This window comes from Lagenorhynchus albirostris, chromosome 10, assembly GCF_949774975.1.
Source record: "Lagenorhynchus albirostris chromosome 10, mLagAlb1.1, whole genome shotgun sequence".
NCBI classification, from domain to species: Eukaryota; Metazoa; Chordata; class Mammalia; order Artiodactyla; family Delphinidae; genus Lagenorhynchus; species Lagenorhynchus albirostris.
Genome location: NC_083104.1, coordinates 36,607,427 through 36,633,494, shown reverse-complemented (window position 1 = coordinate 36,633,494; position 26,068 = coordinate 36,607,427). Strand labels below are relative to the sequence as shown.

The window sequence follows — 26,068 nt, the reverse complement described above, 5'->3', positions numbered from 1 at the left end:
AAGGAATCTGGCGCCAGTCAGAAATGAAGGGGGCCTGCAGGTTCTCTGCCCTTGAGGCAGCTTCAGTTCCATCTGGTGAGGGAGGCAGATCCTGAGACCAGTTCCAGAGGAATGCTGAGCTCGGTAGGCCTGGGCATCTGGGGAGGGGTTGACAGGGGCAGAAGACCCAGCCTGCTCTCTGGGAAAGACCAAGGCCGCACTCGGTGACCTTCCTCAGACTCCCCTGAAAAGATGCCAGTGAACACAATTGCCCTTAGCATCTTCCCTCCCCTGCGGACCCATGCCCCGTGGGCCCTCCCTTTTTCTCCATGACAATTACCCCCAAATCACCTCTTGCTCCCCTTCATTTTAGGAAGGCCTGGAGAATTCTCCCCTTTTCCTCCCACTCACACCTCCAGTGAGCTCAGGGTTAGGGGTTGGCCCTCCGGTAGCATTTATTAAGTGCCTGCTATATGCCAGGGGGCTGGGGGGAGGGGGAGGCAGAGCAGTGGTCTCACAGAGCAAGGCAGGTTGGGGCATCCCGGGCGGAGGGGCAAGTAGAGGTGGGGCGATGAGGCACGCTGGCTGTTGCTCTGTGCTATTCGGCTGTCGTGGGGCCCCGGCAGAAGTTCCGGTTGTAGAAATGGCGGTTGTCCCTGGTCAGGGCTGTGCCCAGCTGGGCCCAGAAGCTGCCCTGGCCACTGGGCTGGTGGGGCCAGAGGAGGACGCTCTGGCGGCACAGGCGCTGGCGCAGCCGCACGTAGCGGGAGCGGTAGGCTTCGGGGCGCAGGATCACCAGCACCACGACGTCCTTGCGGTCCTCCAGCAGGCGCTGCTGGGCCAGCAGGAAGCTGGCACGCAAGAGGCCGCTGACCCGGTCCGTGTGGGCCAGCACAAACAGGGTCTTGCGGCTGCTGTAGACCGAGGCCCACAGGTTCTCAAAGAGCGTCTTGCCAGGTAGCCAGTCACGCTCCTCCAGGCACAGGCGGAGTGCCCGGCGCCCACGGCGCTCCTCCAGCTGCACCCGCAGCTCGTTGTACACCCAGTCGGCCACTGCGCTCTGTGCCTTGTCGAAGACCACGAAGGCATCGTAGAACAGGGCGTCTGCGCCCCGCCGCTGCCCCCACCGGGGCAGCCAGGCCAGGCACAGGTGGAAGCAGTACCAGAGGTCCCAGCCGCAGAGGTGGTGCAGCATGGGCACAGCCAGGCCCAGGGCCACCACCATCAGGGAGAGGCCAAAACAGTCCCAGGAGAGGGCCTCGTCCAGGCAGAGGCGCAGGTCCTGTGCGAAGATGCTGCGGCCCTGGAGCTGGCGCGGACTGCCACACTTGACTCGGCTGGGCAGCCCGGGCACGGCAGCCTGCACCTCCAGCAGGAAGTCCACGAAGGCCGCCCCACAGGCGCAGTGCAACGGGTTGGTGCTCACGTCTAGGATTTTCAGGGTGCCCGCTACGGAGCCAAACCAGGAGGGCTCCACCGTCTTGAGGGCGTTGGCACTGAGGTTGAGCTCTTCCAGCCGCTTGGCGAGCACAAAGAAGCCAGGGGTCACGAAGCCGATGCTGTTGCCGCTGAGGTCCAACTTCCGGATCCGGGTACCAGACGGCAGGCTGCCATTGCTCAGGGCCTTCAGCTGGTTTCCCGCCAGGTCCAGTGTTTCCAGCTGGGGCAGGAGGTCCAGGCTGCTCCAGTTGAAGAAGCCCAGGTTATTGTCACGGAGATGCAGCAGCTTCAGGCTCTTGGGGAGGTTGTCCAGGGTGCATGGCAGGAGGGTATGCAGGCGGTTCTGGGACAGGTCCAGCAGGACCAGGCTTCTCAGGCCTTGGAAGAAGCGGAGATAGAGGTCTCCCTCAGCCCACATCTGGCTCAGGGCATTGCCACTGAAATCCAGGGCCTGCAGCGAGGCGCTGCAGAGCTGCTGGGACACACGGCTACGGATGTCGTTGTGCGCCAGGCTGAGGTAGCGCAGGGAGCGCAGCTGGGCCACGAAGCTGAGATTGTGGCCCACGCCCTGCATGCTGAAAGGCTGGCTGTTGTAGCTGAGGTCCAGTGCCTCCAGTCGCGGCAGCTCCGTGAACGAGCTCCCATGGTACAGGTCCAGCTTGTTGTGGGACAGGTCCAGCACCCGCAGGCTGGTCAGCGGCACGAACTGGGAGCCATTGACCGCCTGCGAGATGCTGTTGTGGCTCAGGCGCAGGCACTGGAGGCGCGAGAGGCGGGCAAACATCTCTGGCTGGATCGTCACCAGGTTGTTCCGTGATAGGTCCAAGGTGAAGCTGGAGTTCTTGCAGCTTAGCATGAAGTCCTCCAAGCTGAGGGTGTCCAGTGGGCCTGGAGCGAGGTCCCTGGACGGCAGCCAGATCTTCGGCCCACTGTCCGCCTCCCCCAAGGTGGCTGCCGGCCTTGCAGCTCCACTGATGCGGTTGTCCGACAGGTCCACGTAGAGCAGGCCCGGGAAGGCCCCGAAGATGCTGAGCTGGGCCTGGTTGATGAAGTTCATCTGCAGACGCAGAATCTGTAGCATGGGCAGGTGTGTCAGCGGCTGAAGCGTGGTCTCGCTGAGTGAGCGGAAGAAGATGCCGTGCATGTCTAGCTCCTTCAGGGAGAGCAGGTCCCTGAAGGAGGGCGCCAGGTGCAGGTGGGCGAAGGACACCTTCTTGTGGTAATTGAAGGACAGGTTGAGGCTGCGCAGCCGGGCCAGGCCCCGGAAGGCCGTGGTCTTGGTGATGCAATCATAGAGGAAGTTCTCACTCAGGTCTAGCACTTGGAGCCTGCCCAGGCCACGGAACCATCTGTTGTCCAGTCTGTAGAGAGAACTGTCCTTCAACACCAGGCCTTCGAGGCGGCTCAGGTGGCTGAAGGTGTCAGGGTGCAGCTTGGGGAAGTGCTTCGGACACTCCATGCAGGGGTTGCGGGCATGGTCACAGCGGCGGCAGTTCCCACCCACGTCGAGCACGCGCAGGGCGGTCAGATTGGCCAGGTCCTCGGGCGCCAGGGTGACAATGTGGTTATAGGACAACAGCAGGGTCTCCAGGCTGGGGGGCAGAAGGCGGGGCACCTCCGTGAGGTTGTTGTACTTGAGCGACAGGTGCGTGAGGTTGCCCAGGCCAAGGAGGGCGCCCGGGGCCACCTCCAGTGTCCGGTGGCAGGGGTTCTTGTAGTAGCAGTTGCCGTCCATGTACAGAAAGCGCAGGGCGTGTAGGCCGGCGAAGTGGGTGGGGTCTAGCACCAGGATGTTAGTGTGGCTCAGCGACAGGGACACGAGGGACCTGGGCAGGGCGGGCACGGTCGTGATGCCGTTGTAGCTCAGGTGCAGCTCCTCGAGGGTGGGCACGGCCAGGAAGGTGTTGGGCTCGATGGTCATGTGGCAGGGGAAGTGCATGGGGCTGAGGCCGGTCGGCGGGCAGTTCCACTTGAGGTTGAGGATCCGCAGGCTGGACAGGTGGGCGAAGTCGGAGTCATGCAGGTGGTGGATGCGGTTGGAGAGCAAAGAGAGGCTGGTGACATTGGCCCGGGGTGCTGCGGCCGAGAAGTGTGGCACGGACTTCAGGAACAACCAGTTGCAGTTCACCAGGCCATGGGGCTGGAGTTCACAGGGCAGGAAAGCAGGCAGGGTGCCCTGGGCCAGGGCTGCAGCCAGTGCCACCGCCTGCACCAGGAGAGAAAGAGGGTGCCGGGCACGGCAGGGGCCCTGTGGGGTGGGCACCGTGTGAGGGCACGGCCCCAGCTCCACCTCTCCTGCCCCACCCCCCGGGTCTCCCGCAGGGCTCCCAGCCCTCCAGGGAGGTTCCTGTTTCTCTGCCCAGTGCCCATCCCACCTCCAAGGCCCACAGGGAACTTGGACTCAGGTCTGAGGCCCAGCCTTTGACTCAGAACGGGGAGTCAGAACTGGTTCTGAGACCTGGAATCCAGACTCATGATCTAGAGCTTTCACTCAACCAAACCCCAACTGGACAGGAGAGCCAGGTAGGTGGTCAACAGGCCCCCCAGGATCTCCCCGACTCTCCCCTTCCGTTCCTCAGAGGTCATTTCTCTTTCCTCCTGAGCAAGGGGGCATCTTCCCTACCCTCCAGCCCCCTGAAAATCTCCCTCTGCTTTCTACCAGGCTTCTCCCAGCCCTCCCTCTCCATTTGGCCAAGAGGTGGGAATGAGGGTCTCCTGCTGGGGCTCAGGCTGTCTACCACCCAGGGTCCTGGCCAGAGTAGGCACTGCCCAGCTCTTTCCCCGTCTGCCCACCTCACCCAGCCCAAGCACTCAACCTGCTGTGGGTCAGAACGGATTGGAGGGGAGGTTGGGCAGGAAAGGGCAGACAGGGTCCAGCCTGGGTGCTCCCCTTGCTCGCAGCCCAGCACCACCACTGAGCGCAGCCATAGGCCCCAGCCTCCTCACCCAAGCAATGGGTTTGTGTCTCATGGCTCAGAGAAGGTCTTCTGCTCTGATATCTTCAGGGTTCAGTGAGTTTCCCCAGGGCCACCTGGGTGACTGTCCCTTTCACCATTGCAGCCACCAATCCCACCTTTCTCCCTACCACTTCCCACTGTCCCCTTCCCTGGGGACTGAGGGCTGCTGTCCTACCATGACAGGGAATGGGGGCTTCTCCAGAGGGTCTGGCTGGCAGACTAGGCAGCAGCTGCAGGGAAGGATGCTTCGCATTCACAGCCCCTTCCCGTGGTGACGGCTTGGGGAACAGAGGAAGTGAGAATTTCGCAATAACCTAGCCCCCTTCCTTCCCCCACCCCATGCCCAGGGCAGGGGTGTCGGGGCGGTGGGGGGGGGATGCAATGAGTCAGAGGCTATTTGCATAGTCAGGTGGCAGCCGGCCCCTTCACCTCTTCCTCTTTCCACTCTCCCCCCCACCCTCTTCTCCACAGCCTGTCCTAAGAACCCTCCACATCCCACACGGGCCTCACACCGGTCCTCTGGGAAGTCTGGGGAGAAACAACCACCAGAGCCCAGTCTAAGGTCAGTGAGAGAGTGGAATTAGGGGCAGTGCCAGACCTGGGTGGGCTACTGACACCCATGCCAGGGCCTGCTCAGCCCCTGCCCCCAGGCAGCACTCTCAGGCCAGCAGCTCCCGCACTGCCCTTTCCTGCCCTGCGGCCCCATCCCCAGGGCTGTGTGCCATGCCAGGCCTGGCATACAGGGTCGGGGGGCAGCACTGGCCTTGCCCAGGCCCACCTGCCCCACTGCAGCTGCCACTTCCTCTAGGAGCAGGGACTCCTCTGCATTCCCAACACACCATCAGAGAACAAACCCCATGGCTGGACCAGCTGAGACCTCCTGGCTCATCCTCCCCTGAGGCTCTTCTCACACGATCCTTCTGACCCAGGTAATCGTAACAGATCACTCAGGCCCAAAGCCTCAAGGTGACCCGGGACCCTCAGCAAGTCCTGCTGGCTCCAGGTTCAGAATCTGCCCGTTGCCCCCCACCTTCACATCCACCAGCCTGGTCTGAGCCGCCGTCACCTCTTGCCTAGACCAGTGCAGCCATCGCCTCCTCAGGGTTGTCCTGATTCTGCTCTCAAGCCCCGAAGCTTATTCTCATTAGACCCTTAGGTCACATTAGGTCCCTCCTCTGCTCAGACGCCTCCACAGCCCTTTCTGGGGTCAAAGCCAGTCTACATCATAGCCAGCAAGGTCCTATGGTACCTGCCCTCTCACTGCCTCCCTGACCAGTCTCCAGCCATTGGCCTTCTAGCTGTGGCTTGAACACACCCATGTACTCTCCTGCCCCAGGGCCTTTGAATGTGCTGTTTGTTTGTTTATTTAGCTGTGCTGGGTCTTAGTTGTGGCATACAGGATCTTCATTGTGGCGTGCGGGATCTTTTAGCTGCGGCATGAGGGATCTAGTTCCCTGACCAGGGATCAATCCTGGGCCCCCTGCATTGGGAGCATGGAGTCTTAACCTCTGGTCCACCAGGGAGTCCCCATTCCCTCTGTCTTGAAGCTTTTTCCAGATACTCACATAGCCCCCTCCCTCACCACCTTTACATCTCTGCTCACACATCACCCTCTCAATGAGGCTTTCTCTGACATTCTTATAAACCCCCTACCCCAGATTGGGTTTTCCTGAGCTCTTTTACGTAATTTGTCCTTAACAGTCTTTACCTGCTAACACACCATAATACTGATTTTTCATGGTTTCTTGTATATTCTCTTATTCCTCTGCTGGAACGTCAGCTACTTGAGGGCAAGGACCTCTTTGTCTGTGTCCCCAGAGCCCAGCACAGTACCCGGCACATAGTAGGTGCTCAATATTTGCTGAATCCATGGGTCTCCAGCACTCAGCCCTGGGCAGGCACAGAGAGTGTTTCTGAGTCATGGTTGAATGAATGAACAAATAGGGCTTCTGCTGGGAGGGGGAAGCTTCTCTGTGCTTCTCTGTGCCCACCTCTGGATGGGTGTCATGGCAGGCGGGCGCCAAGCTGCCAGGCGTCCTGCTGGTGCACAGGCCCAGGTGGTTTAGCAGTCTGAGGGCGATGGCATTGTCCTCCTGCTCACCTGAGAACCAGTGTTCGGGGTGGGAAAGGACAGGTCTCCTTTTCTGGATTCTGGCTAGGGTTCCAGCTCTCCTCCCTACAATTCTAAGGGCTTCAGGACTTCCCTGGTGGCACAGTGGTTAAGAATCCGCCTGCCAATGCAGGAGACATGGGTTTGAGCCCTGGTCCGGGAAGATCCCACATGCCTTGGAGCAACTAAGCCCGTGCACCACAACTACTAAGCCTGCGCTCTGGAGCCCATGAGCCACAACTACTGAGCCTGTGTGCTGCAACTACTGAAGCCCGTGAGCCTAGAGCCCAGAGCCCGCACTCTGCAACAAGAAAAGCCACTGTAGTGAGAAGCCCATGCACTGCAACGAAGAGTAGCCCCTGCCCGCCGCAACAAGAGAAAGCCTGCGCGCAGCAACGAAAACCCAATGCGGCCAAAAATAAACTAATTAATTAATTAATTTTAAAAATAAATAAATAAGGGCTTTAGTAGGGGCTGAGAGAGGCCCCAGGGATGGGATACTGCCCTGAGTCCCAGCCCAAGATGCACTCTCAAGAAAAAGGACGGTGCCCATTGAGCAGCTGAATCCATCATCGGCCCCACATGTCCCCACCCCTGCACAACTCCCACCCAGGATGGGAGGGGTCTTCCACCCACTTCTCAGAGGCAAAGAATGAAGTTCTGGTTCCTGCTGAATCCCAAGCCTGAGGGAGATTCTCCCAGACTCCCTGGGACCAGAAACCCAGGCCCTTCGGGGCAGAATGCAGGTACCCAAGAGAGGGCCCATGAGATGACAGTGAAGTCTGCACATGCACACATGGGCTGGAGACACCAAGACCCAGAGGTCCACGGAAACAGCCGCCATGCCTCAGGGCCACGGCAGCCAGGAAACCTAGTGGACACAGCTTACTCAGTGTGGCAGGCCCCCAAGGAGGTCCATGTCCTAATTCCCAGAACCTGTGAATATGTTCCCTTATGTGATAGAGACTTCGCAGGTGGGATTAAGTTAAGGATCTTGAGATGGGCAGAGTATTCCGGATTATCTGAATACAATCACAATGTCCTTATAAGACAGAGGCAGAGGGGATTTGACTACTGATGGCCATATGATCACGGAAGCAGAATCAGAGATAAGATGCTATGCCCTTGGCTTTTAAGATGGAGGGGCCACAAGCCAAGGAATGCAACCGGCCTCTAGAAGGTGGAAAAGGTGAGGAAATGGATTCCCCCGAGGCCTCCAGAAGGAAACAGCCCTGCTAAAACTGTGATGTTAGCCCTGGAAGACTCATTTCAGACCTAAGAACCGTGAGAGAATAAATGCGTAGTTTTTTTGTTTGTTTGTTTTTGCGGTATGTGGGCCTCTCACTGTTGTGGCCTCTCCCGCCGCGGAGCACAGGCTCCGGACGCGCAGGCCCAGCGGCCATGGCTCACAGGGCCAGCCACTCCGCGGCATGTGGGATCTTCCCGGACCGGGGCACGAACCCGTGTCCCCTGCCTCGGCAGGCGGACTCTCAACCACCGCGCCACCAGGGAAGCCCTAAATGTGTAGTTTTAAGCCACTAAGTTTGTGGTACTTTGTTACAGCAGCCACAGAAAACGAATCTACCCAGATCCCCTATATCACAGCAGAGGTGTGCCTGCCTCTTGGATGGAGCTCCCATCGACAAGCTGGCCTCTCCACGCTGTGCCCTCGTATACAGGAACACAGATTCTCCCACACATCTGCAGCCGGGAGGGCTGGGGCTCCACCTAGCAGGCCAACAGGCCCCTTCTGCATTGGGAGGGGACAGTTCTATGCTCAGGGCTTCCCCATTCCCGGCGCCAGAGATGGTCCCTCAGGGCCGGACTCAGCTGTTGATTTAAAAATATTTTATTCTTTAAAAAATACAGCATTCAACCATCTCGTCCTGCAATGACCCCCTGCCCCAGCCCCGAATGACCGCACCCCTTGTGGCCAAAGGCTTCTGGGCCATGCTGGGACCCTAGTCTCAGTTCCCCTGGGGGCCAGGTTCATGCCAGGCCCCCCACCCAGCCCCTTGAACCAGCTGGGCAGGGTCCCCAGATGCCCTGGGCACATGGAAGAGAGGCAGGAACAGCAGAGGGGGAGGGTCGCAAAATGCCAGCCCAGTGGTCCTCGGAAGCTGCAAGAATGTTCACTCACCAGCCCTCCTGCCCACAGGAGGTCACCCCAGAGCCCAGGCTGGGAAGGAGGGAGGTGGCCGGGGGGATGGGGTCGGGGTCGGGTAGGGGCAGCCCCACAGTTCCACATGCCAGCAGGGCTCGGGTCCCGCCACCTAGCTGTCGTCCCCATTCTCGCCGGGGCCACGGATGAGGCGCTTGTGGCCCCGCTTGCCCCCGGGGCCCTTGGGCTTGGCGAAGGCCTGCTTGAAGGCGTGCTGCTTGGGGTGCACCTCGTCATAGAGGAAGCTGGCCGTCAGCTCCGCCCCGTCGCCAATCTCAATCTGTGCAGGGCAAGGCAGTGGTCGGTCACTCCAAGGGTGGAGGGCCCTAACACACACCACCCTTGGTCACCCCCACTCCTGGGGCACCCCCCTGATCTCTCTCACTCTAGCCCTGGGGTGTCCTCTCAGATCCCCACCTGAAACGCACCTCCAGGAGCACAGAGCCTAGGGCCCGCTGCCCTGTAGGCCTTGTCACCCTCTACCTGCCTTCCAGACCCAGGAAAAGGAGAGACATGGGTGTCACAGCTGGGGCTTGTCCAAGACATCAGTTACCTGGGCGGCCTGGGCTATGCACACTACCCCCTGGGCCTCAGTCTCCCCATCCAACCAACAGGGCAACAATGCCCCTGCTCTGCCATTCTCACGGGACCCTGATGCCCCACGTGGAGGGTGGGGTGACAGGGCCCTGGGAGGCGAGGCCCTAGGGAATGGGCACCCACCTTCTTGGCGATCTCCAGCTGGAAGTCCTGCTCCACGGAATCGAGGAGGCGGCTCTTGCAGCTGGAGTAGAGCATGCGCTCCTTGATGCTGCACTTGTAGCCGGGCATCGAGTAGATGAACACTGCAGAGAACAGGGAGGTGAGCCGCGGGAGGCCTGGGACTCCTGCCGCCCCATGGCCCCTGCAGGCGGCCCACCCAGCTGTGGGCCAGCGCGGGAGCCCTGCTGTGGCCACTCACCCACAGACTCCAGGGGGTCACCCTCATGGGTGTGCTTGTAGAGGAAGAAGTGGTAGCGGGCGGCATCTCGGGGCACCCGTGATGGCAGCTGCGCCACGTCTGTTGGCTCTGTGTGCACCAGTTCGATGGTCTCCCGCTCCAGGTCCAGCTTCTGCCGAGGGGCAGGGGGAGACGTGAGGGCACCGCGCGGGGGAGGGCCCAGGCCCACCCTCGCCAACAAGAATTCCCTGAGGTGGGAACCTGCTGTCATCTCCCTCTCCCGGGGCTCCCCTCCCCCATCCTGCCATGCGGGTCCCTCTGAAGAGGCCACTCCTGGGCGCTGCCCCAACTCTGCCCCTTTGAACACTCTGCTAGAGGAGCAAGTCCCAGCAAGGACAATGGACAGGACAGTGGAGAGGGCCTTCACCTCAAGGAGGCATCACCCTTGGGCCAGCCTATCCTCAGAGCTGAGGACCCATTCTGCTTGAAAGGGGGCAGGCTGGACCACTGGGGCAGAGGGACCCTGGCTGGGGAAAGGGGGTGGTCAGGGGGCTGCAGAGGGAGTCTGGGACAGGAAGGGGCTCAGGGCTGAGGGGTGAACCCAGGGGTGATGTGTGTATGCAGCATGGAGGGCGGATTGAGGGACAGTGTCTCACAGGAGTCCCTGTGGGTGAGCCGGGCAGGGCAGGGCAGGGGAACAGAGTGCAGCCACCGCACGTGGCTACTGTAGGGAACAGGTAGAGATGGAGGGCAGCATGTTCCCACCAGTATGTGGGTGAGCTGAAGTGAGCACATGCGTGTGCGCAGGAGCAGGGTGGAGGTGCAGCACACCCTGAGTGTGTGCCTGGGACAGGGGACGGGCACCCACCAGCTGGATGTAGTTGACTGTCTTCTGTCTGAGCTGCTGAAGTGCCCGCTGGGCCTGAGGCTGCAGAGGGAAGGCCAGGCCCTGCAGGGTCTGGTGTTTGCTCTCCACACTGATCTCTGTCTTCACCTGGGGACAGATGAACATTAAGCGAGGCCCTCACATGCCCAAACCAGGGTGTAGCCCACCTGGGGAGCACAGGCTTGGCCAGCAGGGCATGACGTGACCTCGAAGGCCTCGGGCCAGGACTTCTGCCCACCCTGTCCAGCGCACCCACCTCGTTAATACGGATCTGCTGAAGTTCTCTCTCGGCCGAGGTCAGCGGGGCGGGTGCCGCACAGGATGACAGGTGCTTCTGGTACCCAGCAAAGGAGAGGTCATCCTGGCCGGTGGATGTAGAGGCATAAATGAGCACCTTGGGGTGGGCTGGCAGAAGCCCACTAAGTACCCCAGCTTGCAGACCTTGGACCCTCGCAGCCCTCCCTACTCACCCCCAAGCCTGGCACCCACTTACTCTGGACCCTGTATAACACCTCACCCTCTGTGGGTTCATGACCGCAACCTAGTGATCCTGGCCTTGAAGGGGGCGAGGGGCGCCCAGGGGAGGGGGCCTACCTTCACAGTCCCGAAGAGCTCATCCTTGATGTGGCCGCCCCCAAACTCCTTCTTCACTGTGGCCCGTGTGGCTGCATACAGCATCTTCAGCCGCACCTGAAGGGTGGGGGCCAAGCCATGAGACCCCTCCAGGCAGGGCTGCCCGTCCAGGAGCAGACAGGAGCCTCTGGGTGAGGACCTGGTTACTTCATTGTGCCCACACACCCAGCAGAGGGCGCAGCAGAGGGGGCGAGGCTGCAGTAGGGAGGCTCAGACAGCAGGGGGAGCGGCTGTCCAGCCCAACCTCTTGCCTCCTAGACCCAGGCTGATCTGGCTAGGAGGCTCTCAGAGACCCCAGGCTCCAAGCGCAGGACCTCATCCCTTGCTCTCGTACCCTCTAGAGCAGGATCTGATGTCTCCCCCGTTCAGACTCCCTGGGGCAGGGCCGTGTTATCTCAGTCAGACCCAGCTTCCCCCTTCCTCCAATCTGGGGGCTGGGCAGGGGTCCCTAGGACTCACAGGGGAATTATCAGGTGACCAGGCGAGGAAGAGCCACTCGAAGCCCTGGGCGTTCTGCGTGTCCAAGCGGTAGAGCAGGTAGCAAGGCTGCTGGGCATCCAGCAGCGGCAGCACGGCCCCATCATAGTCCTGGTCCCAGCAGCCCACCAGCTCCCTCGAGGCACCCAGCACGAGCTGCTCTGGGGGCAGAGGCCAGGTGAGCCAAGGAGTAGCCATGTCCCACACCCACCTGTGACTGTGGGCCTCGGCCTCTGGCGGTGACTCAGACCCACTGACCACCCACCCCACCTTCCCCTGGAGCCACCACGTCCCTGAAGGCTGTCTGTGTGACTCAGTCATGAGTGAATGAGGACACACAGCCGCCAGCCCGAGGTCGTGCCTTCTACACACACACACACACACACACACACACACACACACAGAAATGGTCTCGAGAACATGCCCACAGCTGACCCAGCACAGGCAACCGCACCAAGACACACAGCCACATGCCCACAGCCATCGACAACGCGACCCCTTACAGACATCCACACACTCAGACCCACCGCACAGCTCCTCGGCACACAGCCCCACTGGGCTACCTACTGCCCCCTCCTCCCTCAGCCTGGGGCTCCAGCGGACCCCCCAGCACACCCTTCTCAGAAAGAATGTGCTATGGGAAGTGGGATCACAGCCTCAGGCCACAGGGATCTGCAGGCACAAAGGCACATGGGCAAGAGGGAGACGGGGCTCTTACCAGACGCTGTATAAACAGCTACCCTGCTGCCCCCGACCAGCTGCAGCTTCCCCAAAAGTAACAAATCAAAAGCAGCCAACCTCTAAATGCCTGGGGCCGAGTGGCTGAATGGGGTATGGAGGCTGGACATACATTTGACCTATCAGCCCACAAGGCCTCAGTGTGGCACCGAACACCAGCCCAGATGTGCACAGGCCCAGGCTAGAGGAAGAACTAGGGCAAGGGGACAATCACCACCTGGCCAGGGGGTACCGGCACCTGACTACCAGGCCCTCCTGATGGGGGCACGGGGCCTGGCTGTCCAGGAGTCCCAACAAGCCAGGTCGCCTCCCTCTGGCCTTGGCCTCCTCACCTATCCTCCCAGAGCTTAGATGGGATCAAGGCTGAAACCCAGCAGTCACAGGCCGACTGGACCCCAACAGCACTGCCCAAGTTGTTTAATGTGTTGCCAACATTTTTCAAACTGGGAACTTTCAAATAAGAAGTGGAATTCATGGCTTCTCTAGAAAAATCAGGAAATCAAGCCACACTCAGTGGGAGCTGGGCAATGGCTGCCTGTCAGCAGGCCTGGACCCTCCTGGGCGCTCCCAGGTGCCCCAACAGCTGTAATGCTGAATGCAGGTAAGGGCTCACCTAGAGACTCCTCCTGGTAAACGTCTACAGGGACGACCTGTCTGGGAGGCGACAGGGAAGCCTGAGGACTGGGGTCCATGAGTCTACTTCTTTGGAGGGGTCCAGGGAGCTGACCTACCCCAATGACCCCAACCCAGCCTCTGAGGGCATCTGAATCTGGGGACCCTGGACAAAGCCCAGCACAACTCTGGCCCTAAAGCCTGGGGTGAATTCTGGGTCTGGGAAGACCCTGCTTTGACCCAATTCAATGTGTGAAAAGTCAGCTGGGCACCAAGCCCATGCGGGGAGCCCCCAGCAGGGCCCACTACTGCATGGCTACCAAGAAGGGCTGGAAGGATTCGTGGCGGCCCGGCTCACCCCCAGTCCTGGAGTCTGCACCCTTTACTTCCAGGGCCAGCCCCTCAGCTGTCCTCTACTCCAGGACTCCTCTACTCCAAGTCCCCCCAAGCCTCAGTCTAATCCTCAACCTCCTCAAAGCCCCTCCCCACTTCAGGCCTCAGCTTAAGCTCACCTGCCCCCCCAACCCCTATATCCCCAGCACCTCCCTTTGTGGAAGCCCCAGGTATCCCGGGTCCAGGTCAAGGCCTAGCCAAGCCCGGAATCCCCTAGTCCTGCTCTCAAAGAGGCTGACACGAGTCCCTTCTCCCCATTGTGAGGGCACTTCCCAAGGTTAGGGCCCTGGCTTCTCCTTAGGAATCTCGCCGAGCCAGTGGCCAAGCGAGGCCAGGCTTGCCGACCACACAGGGAGGTGAGTGGCACTAGCCACACGGGGCAGTGCCTGGCCTTACTCATCCTCTGCCACCCTACCTAACCCAGCCCAGCCCCCTGACTAGGCCAACGGCCAACTACAGAGCCTCTGGGGAGGGCTCTCCTTGCTATCCCCCCAGCTTCAGCCTCCTGCTCAGTGTAACAGGCAGAATGACCATGCCCACCTCCAGCCCTCTCCTACAAGACACCTCCCATTTCCAGATGGGAAACTGAGGTCCTGAGGGGGCTGGAGGCCAATGTCCCCCACCTCTCAGAGAAGCAGCGGGGTCCAGCCACCAGCCTGTACCCTCGCCTGTAGGAAGCACTCACCGTCCTCAATGACGACTTTGATGAGCCGCACAGAACCAGCCCGCGCCTTGGCAAAGAACTCCTTCAGCTCCTCGGTAGCTACCAGAACAAGAAACATGGTGGAGGATGAGCAGACAGAGGGAGCACGGTGGGCAGGAACACACTCAGGGCCCACTCTGTCCTGGGGGTCTGGTGGCGGAGCTGGGAGCCGGGTTAAATACGGCCCCCCATGTGACTGGGAACCTGAGACAGCCGCTGAACACAAGCTCCCAAATTTAGCCAGCAGAGGTGGCAGGCGGGCGGCCTGCTGGCTGGGATGGCTCTGTTGACAGGGCACACGGGGATGGGACAGCCCACCCGAGAATGGGGCGGGCTCTGGGACAGGCCAAACCAGCCAGAGTGAACGGCCCCCTCCTGTCCCCTGCCCCCCAAGAAGGCCCAGCACAGAACTGGCCTGGGACACTCCCAGCACCGTCACGTCCACAGACAGAAATACAAGAACAACTGCTCCCAATGCACACTGCCCACTATGTCTACTCACACGTGTACATGCATACACACACACATGCATTGCATGTTGCACGTGCCAATGGGTACATACTCAGTCAGGAATGTGTGAACGAAATATATAAACACTATGTGACAGAGAGAGGAACAGAAATGCAAACGCCCTCATACATGAACACACCACTCAGCTGGTCAAACATAAATGGACGCACACATTTAAACGTGCAAACACACAGACACACACACACACAGATACAGTCCCCAGGGTGCTAATAAATTCACACACAGGCAAATGCAGAGCATGGCTAACATGTTTGTACAGGCAAGTGGCTGTACAAAGTGTACACAGAAATACACATGCATGCACACCCAGCCCCAGCCCACCAGCCACACTGCCTAACCCTGAGAGGCCCTGGGGAGCCAGGCCAGCTCTGGAACAGCCCTGCCAGGAGGCGATAAGCCTCCACCCCCAGGCAGCTGGAAAGAGGAGTGACTCTCAGGGTCTCCCCAAAACAGACCCTGTCTTGGTCCCTGAGCCACAGACCTGAAAGGTGACAGCCAGTGACCAAGGACCCAAGTGCAGAAGTGAGGATCACGGTCAGAGCTAGGGAAGATCTAGCTCTGGAAGTCACAGATATACTGGTGGTTCAGAGAGGGAAACCAAGGTCCAAGTTGGGAAGGACCTACTTGGGTCTCTGGGTGCACAGGGCCAGGCCAGCATGACCTTGGGGCTGCCCAGGGGTCAGGAGAATTCTGCAGGAACACAGCTGGACGGCTGAGGTCAGAGAATATTTATAGGGCCCAGACCCGGCAGCTCGAGGGCGGGGTGGGGGGGGGCCTTTAGGAAAACAAACTCTGGTCATGTCCTCAGGTGCCCATCATGCAGGGTGACCCTGAGCCTGAGACCTCACGCTGTGTACCACCCTCCAAGGCCACTGGGTGGGCAGGGTCCCAGCTAAGCCCGGCAGGCCCTTGGGGCTGAGAGCAGCATGGCATGGAGACACAGCCCCAATGCACCAGGACAGAGCTGCCCCTCAGCAGACCCCAAGCAGGTCCCTGATGAAGAGCTTTACCTCAGGGGCTCCACCTTTCCCATAGCTATCTGTGACCTCTGACCTCACTGAACCTCAAGCTCATCTATAACATGGAGCTAATACCCCTCACATGGTTAGAGCCTCTCCTAATAACAATTACTAATACTTTTTTAAGATTTTTTTCTGATGTGGACCATTTTTTTAAAGTATTTATTGAATTTGTTACAATATTGTTTCTGTTTTATGTTTTGGTTTTTTGGCCCTGAGGCATGTGGGATCTTAGCTCCCCGGCCAGGGAATGAACCTGCACCTTCTGCAGCAGAAGGTGAAGTCTTAACTGGACTGTCAGGGAAGTCCCAGAAATTATTAATTTTTATTACTGTAATGACGGCGGGACAGGCCGTGCTGAGCTGTCACTTCCACCTGCTCAGACCTCTCCCAGGGAGAGGCTGACACGCCCCTTCTAGTGTTACCAGGACAAAGTGACACCCCGGTAGTGGAAGAGACATCCCCCTCCATGCCTCCTCAGCCACCATCAATAATCCAGAGGCCAGGCCTGGGACACCTGAGCCTCTATCATCAAAGATTCATGTCCCCCACCCCCACCCCACCCCCGCCTTACCTCCCGCCCCCCTCCCAGTAAGCCTCAGGTTACAGGTCTCTCCCCTGCCCAGCTCTGAGGCAGCAGATCCACACCTATGGCCAGGTCAAGGCTGGCACCTGGGCATCCAGGGTGAACTCTCCTGCGGCCTCCTCAGGACAGAAATGGGAAGGAGTGGGTTGCTCCCAGGCAGAAGGAGGGCTGGGAGGGGGGCTCGGCCCTCAGATTCCCCTAGGCAGGCCCATTGCAGCATATGGGAAATGAGGGAGTGAGGAAAGGCCCAGGCCACAGGACAGGTCAGCCTACAGTGGGGAGGAGGAGCCCTAACTTCTGATCCCCTCTCAGTTGGAGGCAGCAGCAATGATCAGACAAAGGGGAAGGAAGGGGCAGGTCCGGTGAGGGGCTGTTCCCTTCTGTGGGGCTGAGTCATGAAGCTGCCCCTCCAGCTCTTCTTGGAGAATGGCTGGCCCAGACCCAGGCCCCTGCCTTTTCTGGTCCTGTGGGGTGTGGCCAGGGAAACCCTCTCAGGGCCAGCCACCAAGTGGCCACAACCACAAGCAGAGATCCAGGCGGTCAGGCTGGTTGATGGTGATGGCCCAGGGCAGGGGATCCTGATGTGGTGGGAGGGGTGGCTGACAGCCAAACCACTGGGCTATCTGGGCCTTCCCCACAGGCCAGGCAGCCCTCCCAGGCCAGTGACACAGGAGGACACTGAGGCCCAGGTAGGGTCAGGACACCTGGCTCCTGGCCACTGCTTCTTCCCCATCCTGTATAAGGAGGAAACCGGCCCCTTGGGGGAGGAGGGTGATGCTCTGGGCTGGAGAAGCTTGGGGTGGGGGCAGCTGGCCTAGAATCTCTAGGGTCAAGACCCTCTTCCCTGCCTCCAGCTTGGAGCAGGAGCCTTCCAGCACTGGCTGGGGCAGACTCAGGGGATCAGAGTGGAAAATGGCAGGGAGATCAGAGGTCAAGGTCAGATTGGCGACTCTCCACATCCCACTTAGAAAAAAACCTGTCCCAGGTTTTTCCCAGCCTAGTCTGTGAGGGTCCCAGGAGGAGCCCAAGGTCAGGGCCGCCTCCTCACACAGACACAAACCAATACGAGCCATACATGCATCCATGGTAACAAATGAACACTGAAATGCACCCAACTTGTGCACACGCACACAGACACCCACAGACATGTGCACACAGTCACGAAACACTGATGTCTAAAGATGATTCCATGCGACAGTGTCCAATCAGCCATTAGTGCATGTGCACTGGATGTACACAAGCAGTCAGATCCAGATGTGAACACACAGGACTGTACACACAAGACAAATGCACATGCGTGCACACTCCCTCAGATGTGCACATCCGGGTACACCCACCCCCAGAAAGGAACAAAAATACATAGATGGGCACACACAGGCACATCCACCCCCACATGGGAACACCGATACTTCCACCCCAGCTGTGTGCGTACATGTACGCCCACCCTCAACTATGCACAGTAAGTGCGCATCCCACCAAGATGTGCCCACCCCAGGCGACCCGCGGCTGCAAAAGAGAACAGGAAGCTTCCCCAGGCTGGTGCCGAGGAGGAAACAGGGGCCGAGAGCCAGCAAGGGGGCGCAGCCGCGAGCACTGACCCTCGGCCCCCTGCCCGTCCGCCATCCTCCCTCACCGTGGATGCCGGTCTGGTGCGCCATGACTCTGTGCCCCGCTCCGCCCGCGCCGTCGGAGCCCTCGGCTTGGCCCCGGCCCGGCTCGGCTCGCTTGGACTCGTAGAAGGAAAAGAAGTAGGAGGATGTGGTGGCGGCCGCCCAGCCTCGCGCAGCTTCCCGGGCGGTGCCGCAGACCCGCCCCCAGAGCGCCCCGCCCCTGACGGGCGAGACCCGGAGGGGGCGGGGACTCGGGGCCGCGCGTGCGCGTAGTGGGCGCCTGGTTTCGGGTGGGCCCAAGACTGAGTTGATCGCCTTGTTCGCGCGCTTGCGCGTGCCCTGTTTGTAGCCGAGAACAGGGCCTGCGTGTGGCCGAGCGTGTGTGGGCGCACGCGTGTTTGAGCCTGTGCACCATGATCCGAGTGGTCTATGGCTGGGGTGTGTCCGTGAGTTCCGGCCAGGTGGGTTTGTAGGTGGGTGGGATCCACGCATACCTCAACCTGTGGCCTTAAAGCGGGCGGGGGGCGGGTGTGGTCTGTGTGTGGATGGGCGTGCGTGTGTTTGAGTGGCATCCCTTTCCTCGGAGACGTTTCTTGAGCGCCTCCTGGGGGGCCTGGGCTCCTCGAGGCGTCCCGGCCCGCAGGCCCTGCCCTAGCAGTGGGAGCCCAGACCGACTTTCTACTAGGCAGTCAGCAAATGAGCTGTGTCTGTGGCAGCGAGCGCCCTGTGCAGAGTAAGAGACCACTAGGAAGAGGTGATATTTGAGCGGAGACCTGGAGGAAAGCCTGGTAGAGCGAGGGAAAAGTTTTCTGAGAAGAGAGAATTGCGTGTGCAAAAGCGCAAAGGAGGGTCAGAGCTTGGTGAGTCTGAGAAACTTCCAACTCCTAATCAACTTCTGGCTCCATACACAGCAGACTTGCCTTCTCTGGCATCAGCCCCTGCCTGCTGTTACCAACATAATGTATCTTCTAGACCACCGTGATTGAGTCAGGATGAGCACATGACCCCAGTCTGTCCAGTCAGAGCCTGTCCTGGGACTTTGGATGGGACGATTAGAAAGGAGGTGGGCTTTGGGGGCTGGGGTTGCTGAGAGTTGATGATGGATGATGTGGCCTGCCTGGTATCTAGCCCCAGCTTGAGCTCCCTGCTCCCTGTCCCTCTACCCAACCCTAACTAGGCAGAATTGAGCCCTCCTCTGTGTGCCCCAGACCCTGGGTTTCCTGTCTCCTGAGAGTCCAACTCACACAAAATTGAAAGGTTTTCTTGTTCATCTTCCTGTGCACGCCCTGAGGACTGGGCCTGTGTAGTAGGCTCACCATGGCCACCCTAGCACTCACAGTGAAACATAAAAACCATGTGTGGCCCTGCAGCCAGCCCTTGGGAGAACGGTTCGTAGGTAAGTGCCCCCAACTCTGAGATCTGTCACAGCCCAGATGAGGCCAGCAACACAGAGCCACTGGTTACATCAACTCTCAGACCTGGCCACCTCCACAAGAACACTTGGCAATTCCACAGAACCATAAGAACCTTGACCTCTTGGAAACAGGACTTAACCAAGAAAACAGATTGATGAAAAATAATAAGGTTATGTTCCCTATTAAAATGTCCATCACTGGGTGAACTACATGGCATCCTTAACATCAAGGTCTCCCCTGATACCTGGTTGGCCCCACCCTGTGTCATTCTCTGTTTTTATCACTACCTGATTCATATATTTACTTGCTTATTTGTTTATTGTCTTTCCCCCCACCAGTCATTAAATTTTTGCCCCTGCTCTATCCCCAACACCTAGAACAGTGCCCAGGATTAGTAGGTGCTCAATAATATTTGCCAAATAAAAAAAGTGTCTGAATGAACTATGAGTCTTTGTGTTGCACACTAACTATGACTGGGCACCTTTACTTAATCCTCATGACAGCCCTACAGGGTAGGTGTTATTGTCTCCTTACAGATGAAGAATATGAGGTTTGGAGAGAGAAAGTGATTTGATCAAAATCACAAGGTAGTGAGTGTCCCCAAGAACCTTAGTTTCCTTTACTCAAATTGGAAAAAAGGATGAGAAATCCTGCTGGGCAGTGGCCCTCATCGCCTCCATCACTGTCTCACACCTGAGTGATGAGGGTTTAACCAGAGAAAGGAACTTCCTGGGAGACTGGGATTGGGGCCCAGTCCTGCGCAGTTTCAGAGCCTAGGATGCAAGCGAGGAGCCTAAGGACCAGTGGAATATCCAAACAGACTGCATCTCTGGCTGAGATCTGGTTTCAGGCAGAAAGATGAGAAAGCTGCACACAGCTCCTCAAATGAGTCTAGGGATGATCAGAGTGTCCAGGAGCAGGTTGGTTGCTCCTTTCTTGCTGATGTTTCTCAACAAAGAGTCAGCCATTGAAATTATTGAAACATACATTTTTTTTCAGGTGGATCAAATATTTAAATGTTTTTTTTAAGTGAACTATAAAAATACTGAAGAAACAAAGGGAGAAGTTTGTAAAACCTTAGAGTAGAGAAGTCCTTCTGAGTATGTCACCAAACCCAGAAACCATAAGAGAAAAAAACATTTATTTACATTAAAAATAAAAAGTCTATGTGGAGTAATATTCCATTGTATATGTGTATTACTCAGCCATAAAAAGAAACAAAATTGAGCTATTTGTAATGAGGTGGATAGACCTAGAGTCTGTCATACAGAGTGAAGTAAGTCAGAAAGAGAAAAACAAATACCATATGCTAACACATATGTATGGAATTCAAGAAAAAAAATGTCATGAAGAACCTAGGGGTAAGACAGGAATAAAGACACAGACCTACGAGAGAATGTACTTGAGGATATGGGGAGGGGGAAGGGTAAGCTGTGACAAAGCGAGAGAGAGGCTTGGACATATATACACTACCAAATGTAAGGTAGATAGCTAGTGGGAAGCAGCCGCATAGCACAGGGAGGTCAGCTCGGTGCTTTGTGACCACCTGGAGGGGTGGGATAGGGAGGGTGGGAGGGAGGGAGACGCAAGAGGGAAGAGATATGGGAACATATGTATATGTATAACTGATTCACTCTGTTATGAAGCAGAAACTAACACACCATTGTAAAGCAATTATACTCCAATAAAGATGTAAAAAAAAAAAAAGTCTATGTGGAAAAACCCACCATCAAAACCAAAACACAAACATAAAACTGTAACTGGCTACAAACAATGTACTTGCAAGTCATTTCAAAATAAAGAGCTGATTTCCCTAATATATAAAGAGCTCTCATAAATCAATAAGAAAAAGACCAATGGCCCAGTAGAAAACTGGGCACAAATACAAAAAGACCATCTACAGAAAAGGAACTACAAATAATGTCTCTCAAACCTGTGAAAAGTTGGTTATCCTCTCCTATTAAGATAAATGGAAATCAGAGACTTCCATGGTGGCACAGTGGTTAAGAATCCTCCTGACAATGCAGGGGACATGTATTCGAGCCCTGGTCCGGGAAGATCCTACATGCCTCAGAGCAACTAAGCCCACGCACCACAACTGCTGAGCCTGTGCTCTAAAGCCCACGAGCCACAGCTGCTGGGCCCACATGCCACAGCTGCTGAGGCCCACCTGCCTAGAGCCTGTGCTCCACAACAGGAGAGGCTACTGCAATGAGAAGCCTGCATGTGGCAACGAAGAGTAGCCCCCGCTCGCCTCAACTAGAGAAAACCCACGCACAGCAACGAAGACCCAACGCAGCCAAAAATAAATAAATAAATAAAAAATAATTAATTCATTTTAAAAAAGATAAATGGAAATCAAACTAAACTTGCATATTTTTTACTTATAGGTAAAGATTAAAAACTTTAATAATGGGCTTCCCTGGTGGCGCAGTGGTTGAGAGTCTGCCTGCCGATGCAGGGGACACGGGTTCGTGCCCTGATCCGGGAAGATCCCACATGCCGCGGAGCGGATAGGCCCGTGAGCCATGGCCGCTGGGACTGCGCGTCCGGAGCCTGTGCTCTGCAACGGGAAAGGGCACATCAGTGAGAAGCCCGTGTACCGCAAAAAAAAAAGAAAAACAAAACTTTAATAAAAAATTGCAATGGTCAAAGGATGGGGAAATAGACTGATTGGTGCAACCTTCATGTAGGACAATATCTACAAAATTATTAGTGTGTATTCCCTCCCCCCTTTTAAATTGAGGTGAAATTCACATAACATAAAATTAACCATTTTAAAGTGAACAATTCAGTACATTCACTATGTTGTACAACCACCACCTCTGTCTAGTTCCAAAACATTCATTTTTTAAAAATTATTTATTTATTTATTTTTGGCTGAATTGGGTCTTTGTTGCTGCACGTGGGCTTTCTCTAGTTGAGGCGAGCAGGGGCTACTCTTCTTTTTCTATGGATTTACTTATTTTCGATATTTAATATGAATGGAAGCTTAGAATATGCGACCTTTTGTGTATGGCTTCTTTTTTTTAATATTTATTTATTTATTTGGCTGCACCAGGTCTTAGTTGCAGCATGTGAACTCTCAGTTGCAGCATCTGGGATCTAGTTCCCTGGCCAGGGATCGAACCTGGGCCCCCTGCATTTACAGCATGGAGTCTTAGCCACTGGACTACCAGGAGAGTCCTGCATATGGCTTCTTAATATAACGTTTTGGAGGTTCATCTACCTTGTAGCATGTATCAGCATTTCATTCCTTTTTATGGCTGAATAGTATTCCATTGTGCATATATGCTACCATTTGTTTATCCATTCATCCAGTTGATGGATATTTGGGTTGTTTCCATCTTTTTTTTTTTTTTTTTTTGCGGTTTGCGGGCCTCTCACTGTTGTGGCCTCTCCCGTTGTGGAGCACAGGCTCCAGACGCGCAGGCTCAGCAGCCATGGCTCACGGGCCCAGCCGCTCCGCAGCGTGTGGGATCTTCCCGGGCCAGGGCACGAACCCGTATCCCCTGCATCGGCAGGCGGACTCTCAACCACTGCGCCACCAGGGAAGCCCCTGTTTCCATCTTTTGACTATTATGAATAGTGTTGCTATGAACAATGAATGCCTTTGACACAACAGTTCCATTACTAGGCTGATCCTACTAATATGCCCACACAAAAAATTATATGCCCAAGCAAAAAATTGAAAACAATCTAAATGTTCATCATTGGGGGGCTAGCTACATAAAGTCTGCATATTTGCAGAGACTGCTCTGCAGCCCTCACAAGGAACAAGGCAGCTCTTCAAGGACTGATACAAAAATATAGAGGTATCTTATGTGAAAACTTCAGTATACAGTGTAGAGTATGCTATCATTTGGGTAAAGAAAAGGAGGGGAAGAGGAAAGATTTAACATATATATCTATATAATTTTTATTTATCCATTTATTTAAAGTGAGATATAATTGACATATAACATTGTATTAGTCCAAGGTGTACAACATGATTTGATATATGTATATATTGTGAAAAGATTACCACAATAAGTTTAGTTAATATCCATCACCACAGAGTTACAAGTTTTTTTCCTTGTGATAACTTTTAAGATCTATTCTCTTAGCAGCTTTCAAATATACAATGCAGTATTTTTTTTTTTTTTTTTTTTTTTAGCTGCATTGGGTCTTTGTTGCTGCACGCGGGCTTTTCTCTGGTTGTGGCGAGCAGGGGCTACTCTTTGTTGCAGTGCGCAGGCTTCTCATTGCAGTGGCTTCTCTTGTGGAGCATGGGCTCAGTAGTTGTGGCTCGCGGGCTCTAGAGTGCAGGCTCAGTAGTTGTGGTGCACAGGCTTAGTTGCTCCGCAGCACGTGGGATCTCCCTGGACCAGGGCTCGAACCCATGTCCCCTGCATTGGCAGGTGGATTCCTAACCACTGCGCCACCAGGGAAGCCCTACAATACAGTATTGCTAACTATAGTCATCATGCTGTACAGTACATCTCCAGGACTTATGTATCTTATAACTGGAAGTTTGTACCTTTTGACCCCCTTCATTCATTTTGCCTCCACCTCCCACCATCTCCTGCCCCGCCACCTCTAGCAACCACGAATCTATTCTCTGTATCTATGAGTTTGGGTTTTGTTTTTTGTTTCGTAGATTCCACGTATAAGAGAGATCAAGCAGTATTTGTCTTTCTCTGACTTATTTCACTTGGCATAATGCCCTCAAGGTCCATCCACATTGTTACAAATGGCCGAATTTCTTTTTTTATGGCTGAAAATATAAAATATATAGAATATATATAATAAATTAAACATGTATTCTATATAGTGTATAGAATATATAATAAATATATTCTATATAATATATAGATTCTATATTTTATATATATATATATATACACACACATATATAAACTTTCTTTACCCATTTATTCGTTGATGGACACACAGGTTGTTTCCATGTCTTGGCTGTAAACATGGTGGAGGCAGATATCTTTGAGGTAGTGATTTTGTTTTCTTCAGATAAATATCAAGAAGTGGAATTGCTGGATCATATAGTAGTTCTATTTTTAACTTTTTGAGGAACCTCCATACTGTTTTCCATAGTGGCTACACCAATTTACATCCCCGCAACAATACACAACAGTTCCCTTTTCTCCACATTCTTTTGCCAGCACATGTTATTTCTGGTCTTACATGTTTTTGTTTTTGTTTGTTTTTTGCTTGAACTTGCACAGAATACCCCTGACATCTCTGGAAGGATCCACAAGAAACTAGTAATATTGGTTGTCTTCAGAGGGGGGAACTGTTTGAGCCATAGTGAAATGTATTGAATTTTTTGAATTAAATCTAAAATAAATCTTGTCAAGAACAGATATGGGACTCAACAAAAGCTATTTTCATGGTGCATGAAAAAAACATAGCATAAAAATCTTTTTCCTTTTTCTAAGCTTGCTCCTTCCCCCGCCTCCATCCCTCACATGCTGAGTTAGCTGAGGCAAGGTCTCCGGCCAGGAGGGGGCAGGCTTGGGTTCCTTCGAGCAGTTGAGAGAAGGGTGTCAGGATAAGGGTATAACTGGAAAGTGAGGAGTTGCATGGCCTCCAGGGAGGACTCTACCCAGAAATGAAGACAGACCCACCCCAAGGAACCTCACCTACAACTTCAGGCACTGGAGACAGAAGAGCCTGGAGGCTTCTGGAGAGAAGCAAAGGTAAACAGAAGCCAATCCAAAGGCCTGGGAATGACAGGGGCACTGGACTTCAGCAGCCGCAACAGCCAAAAAAACAATGAACAGAGCAGTCAGAAAGAATTCTGAGCCAAAATATCAATCAAAAGCAAAGGCAGGGCTTCCCTGGTGGCGCAGTGGTTGAGAGTCTGCCTGCCGATGCAGGGGACAAGGGTTCGTGCCCTGGTCTGGGAAGATCCCACGTGCCGCGGAGCAGCTAGGCCCGTGAGCCATGGCTGCTGAGCCTGCATGTCTGGAGCCTGTGCTCTGCAACAGGAGAGGCCACAACAGTGAGAGGCCCGCGTACCGCAAAAAACAAAAAACAAAAACAACAAAAAAAGGCAGAATACAAACCCTTTCAGAATTGCAAGGACCCAGAAAATTACCAGGACCCAGTCTTCCTTTCTTGGAAAGTTGTTAGAGGATGTGCTTCAGCAAAATGACGGAGTAAACCAAGAGAGTTAGGCTTGGGATCCAGGCAAGAGCAGAGGCTCCCAGGAGCCTAGGGAGACAGAGGAGCCTTGGTAGCACTGGAGGAACACTTAGGTCAGCTTGGAACAGGGAGGATGGGATTGCCATGGGGCTCCACATGGCTCTGAAAACTTAAAATAGTTAAGCTGGGCAACAGACCACCTGTGACACCTGGCTGCCAGGAGCTTCTCTGAATACACCTAGAGGACAAGATCTTCATCTACCCAGGGGAGTCCAAGATGGTGAGTTTGGGGAATAAACTGTCTGCATTGTTTCCTCTAGTTTTAGACTTTAACAGCTTCTGAGCCATTGGCTGGTGGGATGAGGAGGTTACCCCACTGATAGAATTGGGTTTGCCCCACTCTGGGTCCCTGGTCCATTTCTGTCCTGATGACAGGTTGTAGCTCAGGTGTCCTTTGGAAAGCTTTCTCTGACTTCTCCCCCTCCCCCTTGCCAGCTGGATCAAGCACCATCCACCAGGACTTCCACCATCACTGCAGGGGAGCTCATTTCCATTAGTACTGTACTCCTGTGCCTAGTGCTTGGGGCCTGACACACATGGTGGGGTCAGTAAATTAGCTCCCAGGCTACCCTGGAACTGAGTCATTTGAGGGAGAGGCTGTTGGGCACAGCTCCCTGCCCCAGGAACCTTCTTCCTTGGGTGGAGGGAACTCCCAATGGGGCAAGGCTGGCCTCCTG

At 55.6% G+C, this 26,068-nt stretch overlaps 2 protein-coding genes across 5 annotated transcripts in view; both read right to left on the bottom strand.

Annotated features, from left to right (window-relative positions):
- Positions 1–81: 81 nt before the first annotated feature.
- Positions 82–20,032, bottom strand: LOC132526947 (twinfilin-2). Of its 3 annotated transcripts, none has more exons than XM_060161681.1 (9): positions 17,796–20,032; positions 14,009–14,086; positions 11,563–11,741; positions 11,065–11,160; positions 10,727–10,831; positions 10,453–10,578; positions 9,606–9,756; positions 9,368–9,489; positions 364–3,667 (listed from the first exon to the last, which is right to left on the bottom strand). In XM_060161681.1, the coding sequence occupies exons 1-9, from the start codon at positions 18,262–18,264 to the stop codon at positions 578–580; spliced, it is 4,416 nt and encodes a 1,471-aa protein (XP_060017664.1). In that variant the 5' UTR covers positions 18,265–20,032; the 3' UTR covers positions 364–577. The 3 variants fall into 3 exon arrangements, with proteins under 3 accessions (XP_060017665.1, XP_060017664.1, XP_060017663.1); XM_060161680.1 differs by lacking the exon at positions 364–3,667 and adding an exon at positions 8,320–8,927 and having other exon boundaries at positions 17,796–17,983; XM_060161682.1 differs by lacking the exons at positions 9,368–9,489; positions 9,606–9,756; positions 10,453–10,578; ... (3 more) ...; positions 14,009–14,086; positions 17,796–20,032 and adding an exon at positions 4,552–4,629 and having other exon boundaries at positions 82–3,667.
- A 1,511-nt stretch (positions 20,033–21,543) lies between these two features.
- The window catches only part of WDR82 (WD repeat domain 82), a 32,315-nt gene continuing 27,790 nt past the window's right edge, over positions 21,544–26,068 (bottom strand). Inside the window, exon 7 of one of the 2 annotated variants that reach the window (XM_060161678.1) lies at positions 21,544–21,750. In XM_060161678.1, the coding sequence (XP_060017661.1) occupies positions 21,572–21,750 (179 nt within the window). In that variant the 3' untranslated portion in view covers positions 21,544–21,571. The remainder of the gene's footprint in view (positions 21,751–26,068) is intronic. The other variant, XM_060161676.1, reaches the window with a different exon arrangement.

Excerpts from the sequence above, each read along its gene's own strand:
- LOC132526947 (XM_060161681.1), bottom strand. The coding sequence starts at position 18,264 with ATGCGTGGATCCCACCCACCTACAAACCCACCTGGCCGGAACTCACGG. Across the intron at positions 10,579-10,726 it reads AGCAGATCCGTATTAACGAG|GTGAAGACAGAGATCAGTGT; the intron begins GTGGGTGCGCTG and ends ATCTGTCCCCAG. Across the intron at positions 3,668-9,367 it reads AGCTGGAGATCGCCAAGAAG|GGCCCCTGCCGTGCCCGGCA; the intron begins GTGGGTGCCCAT and ends CCCACCCCACAG.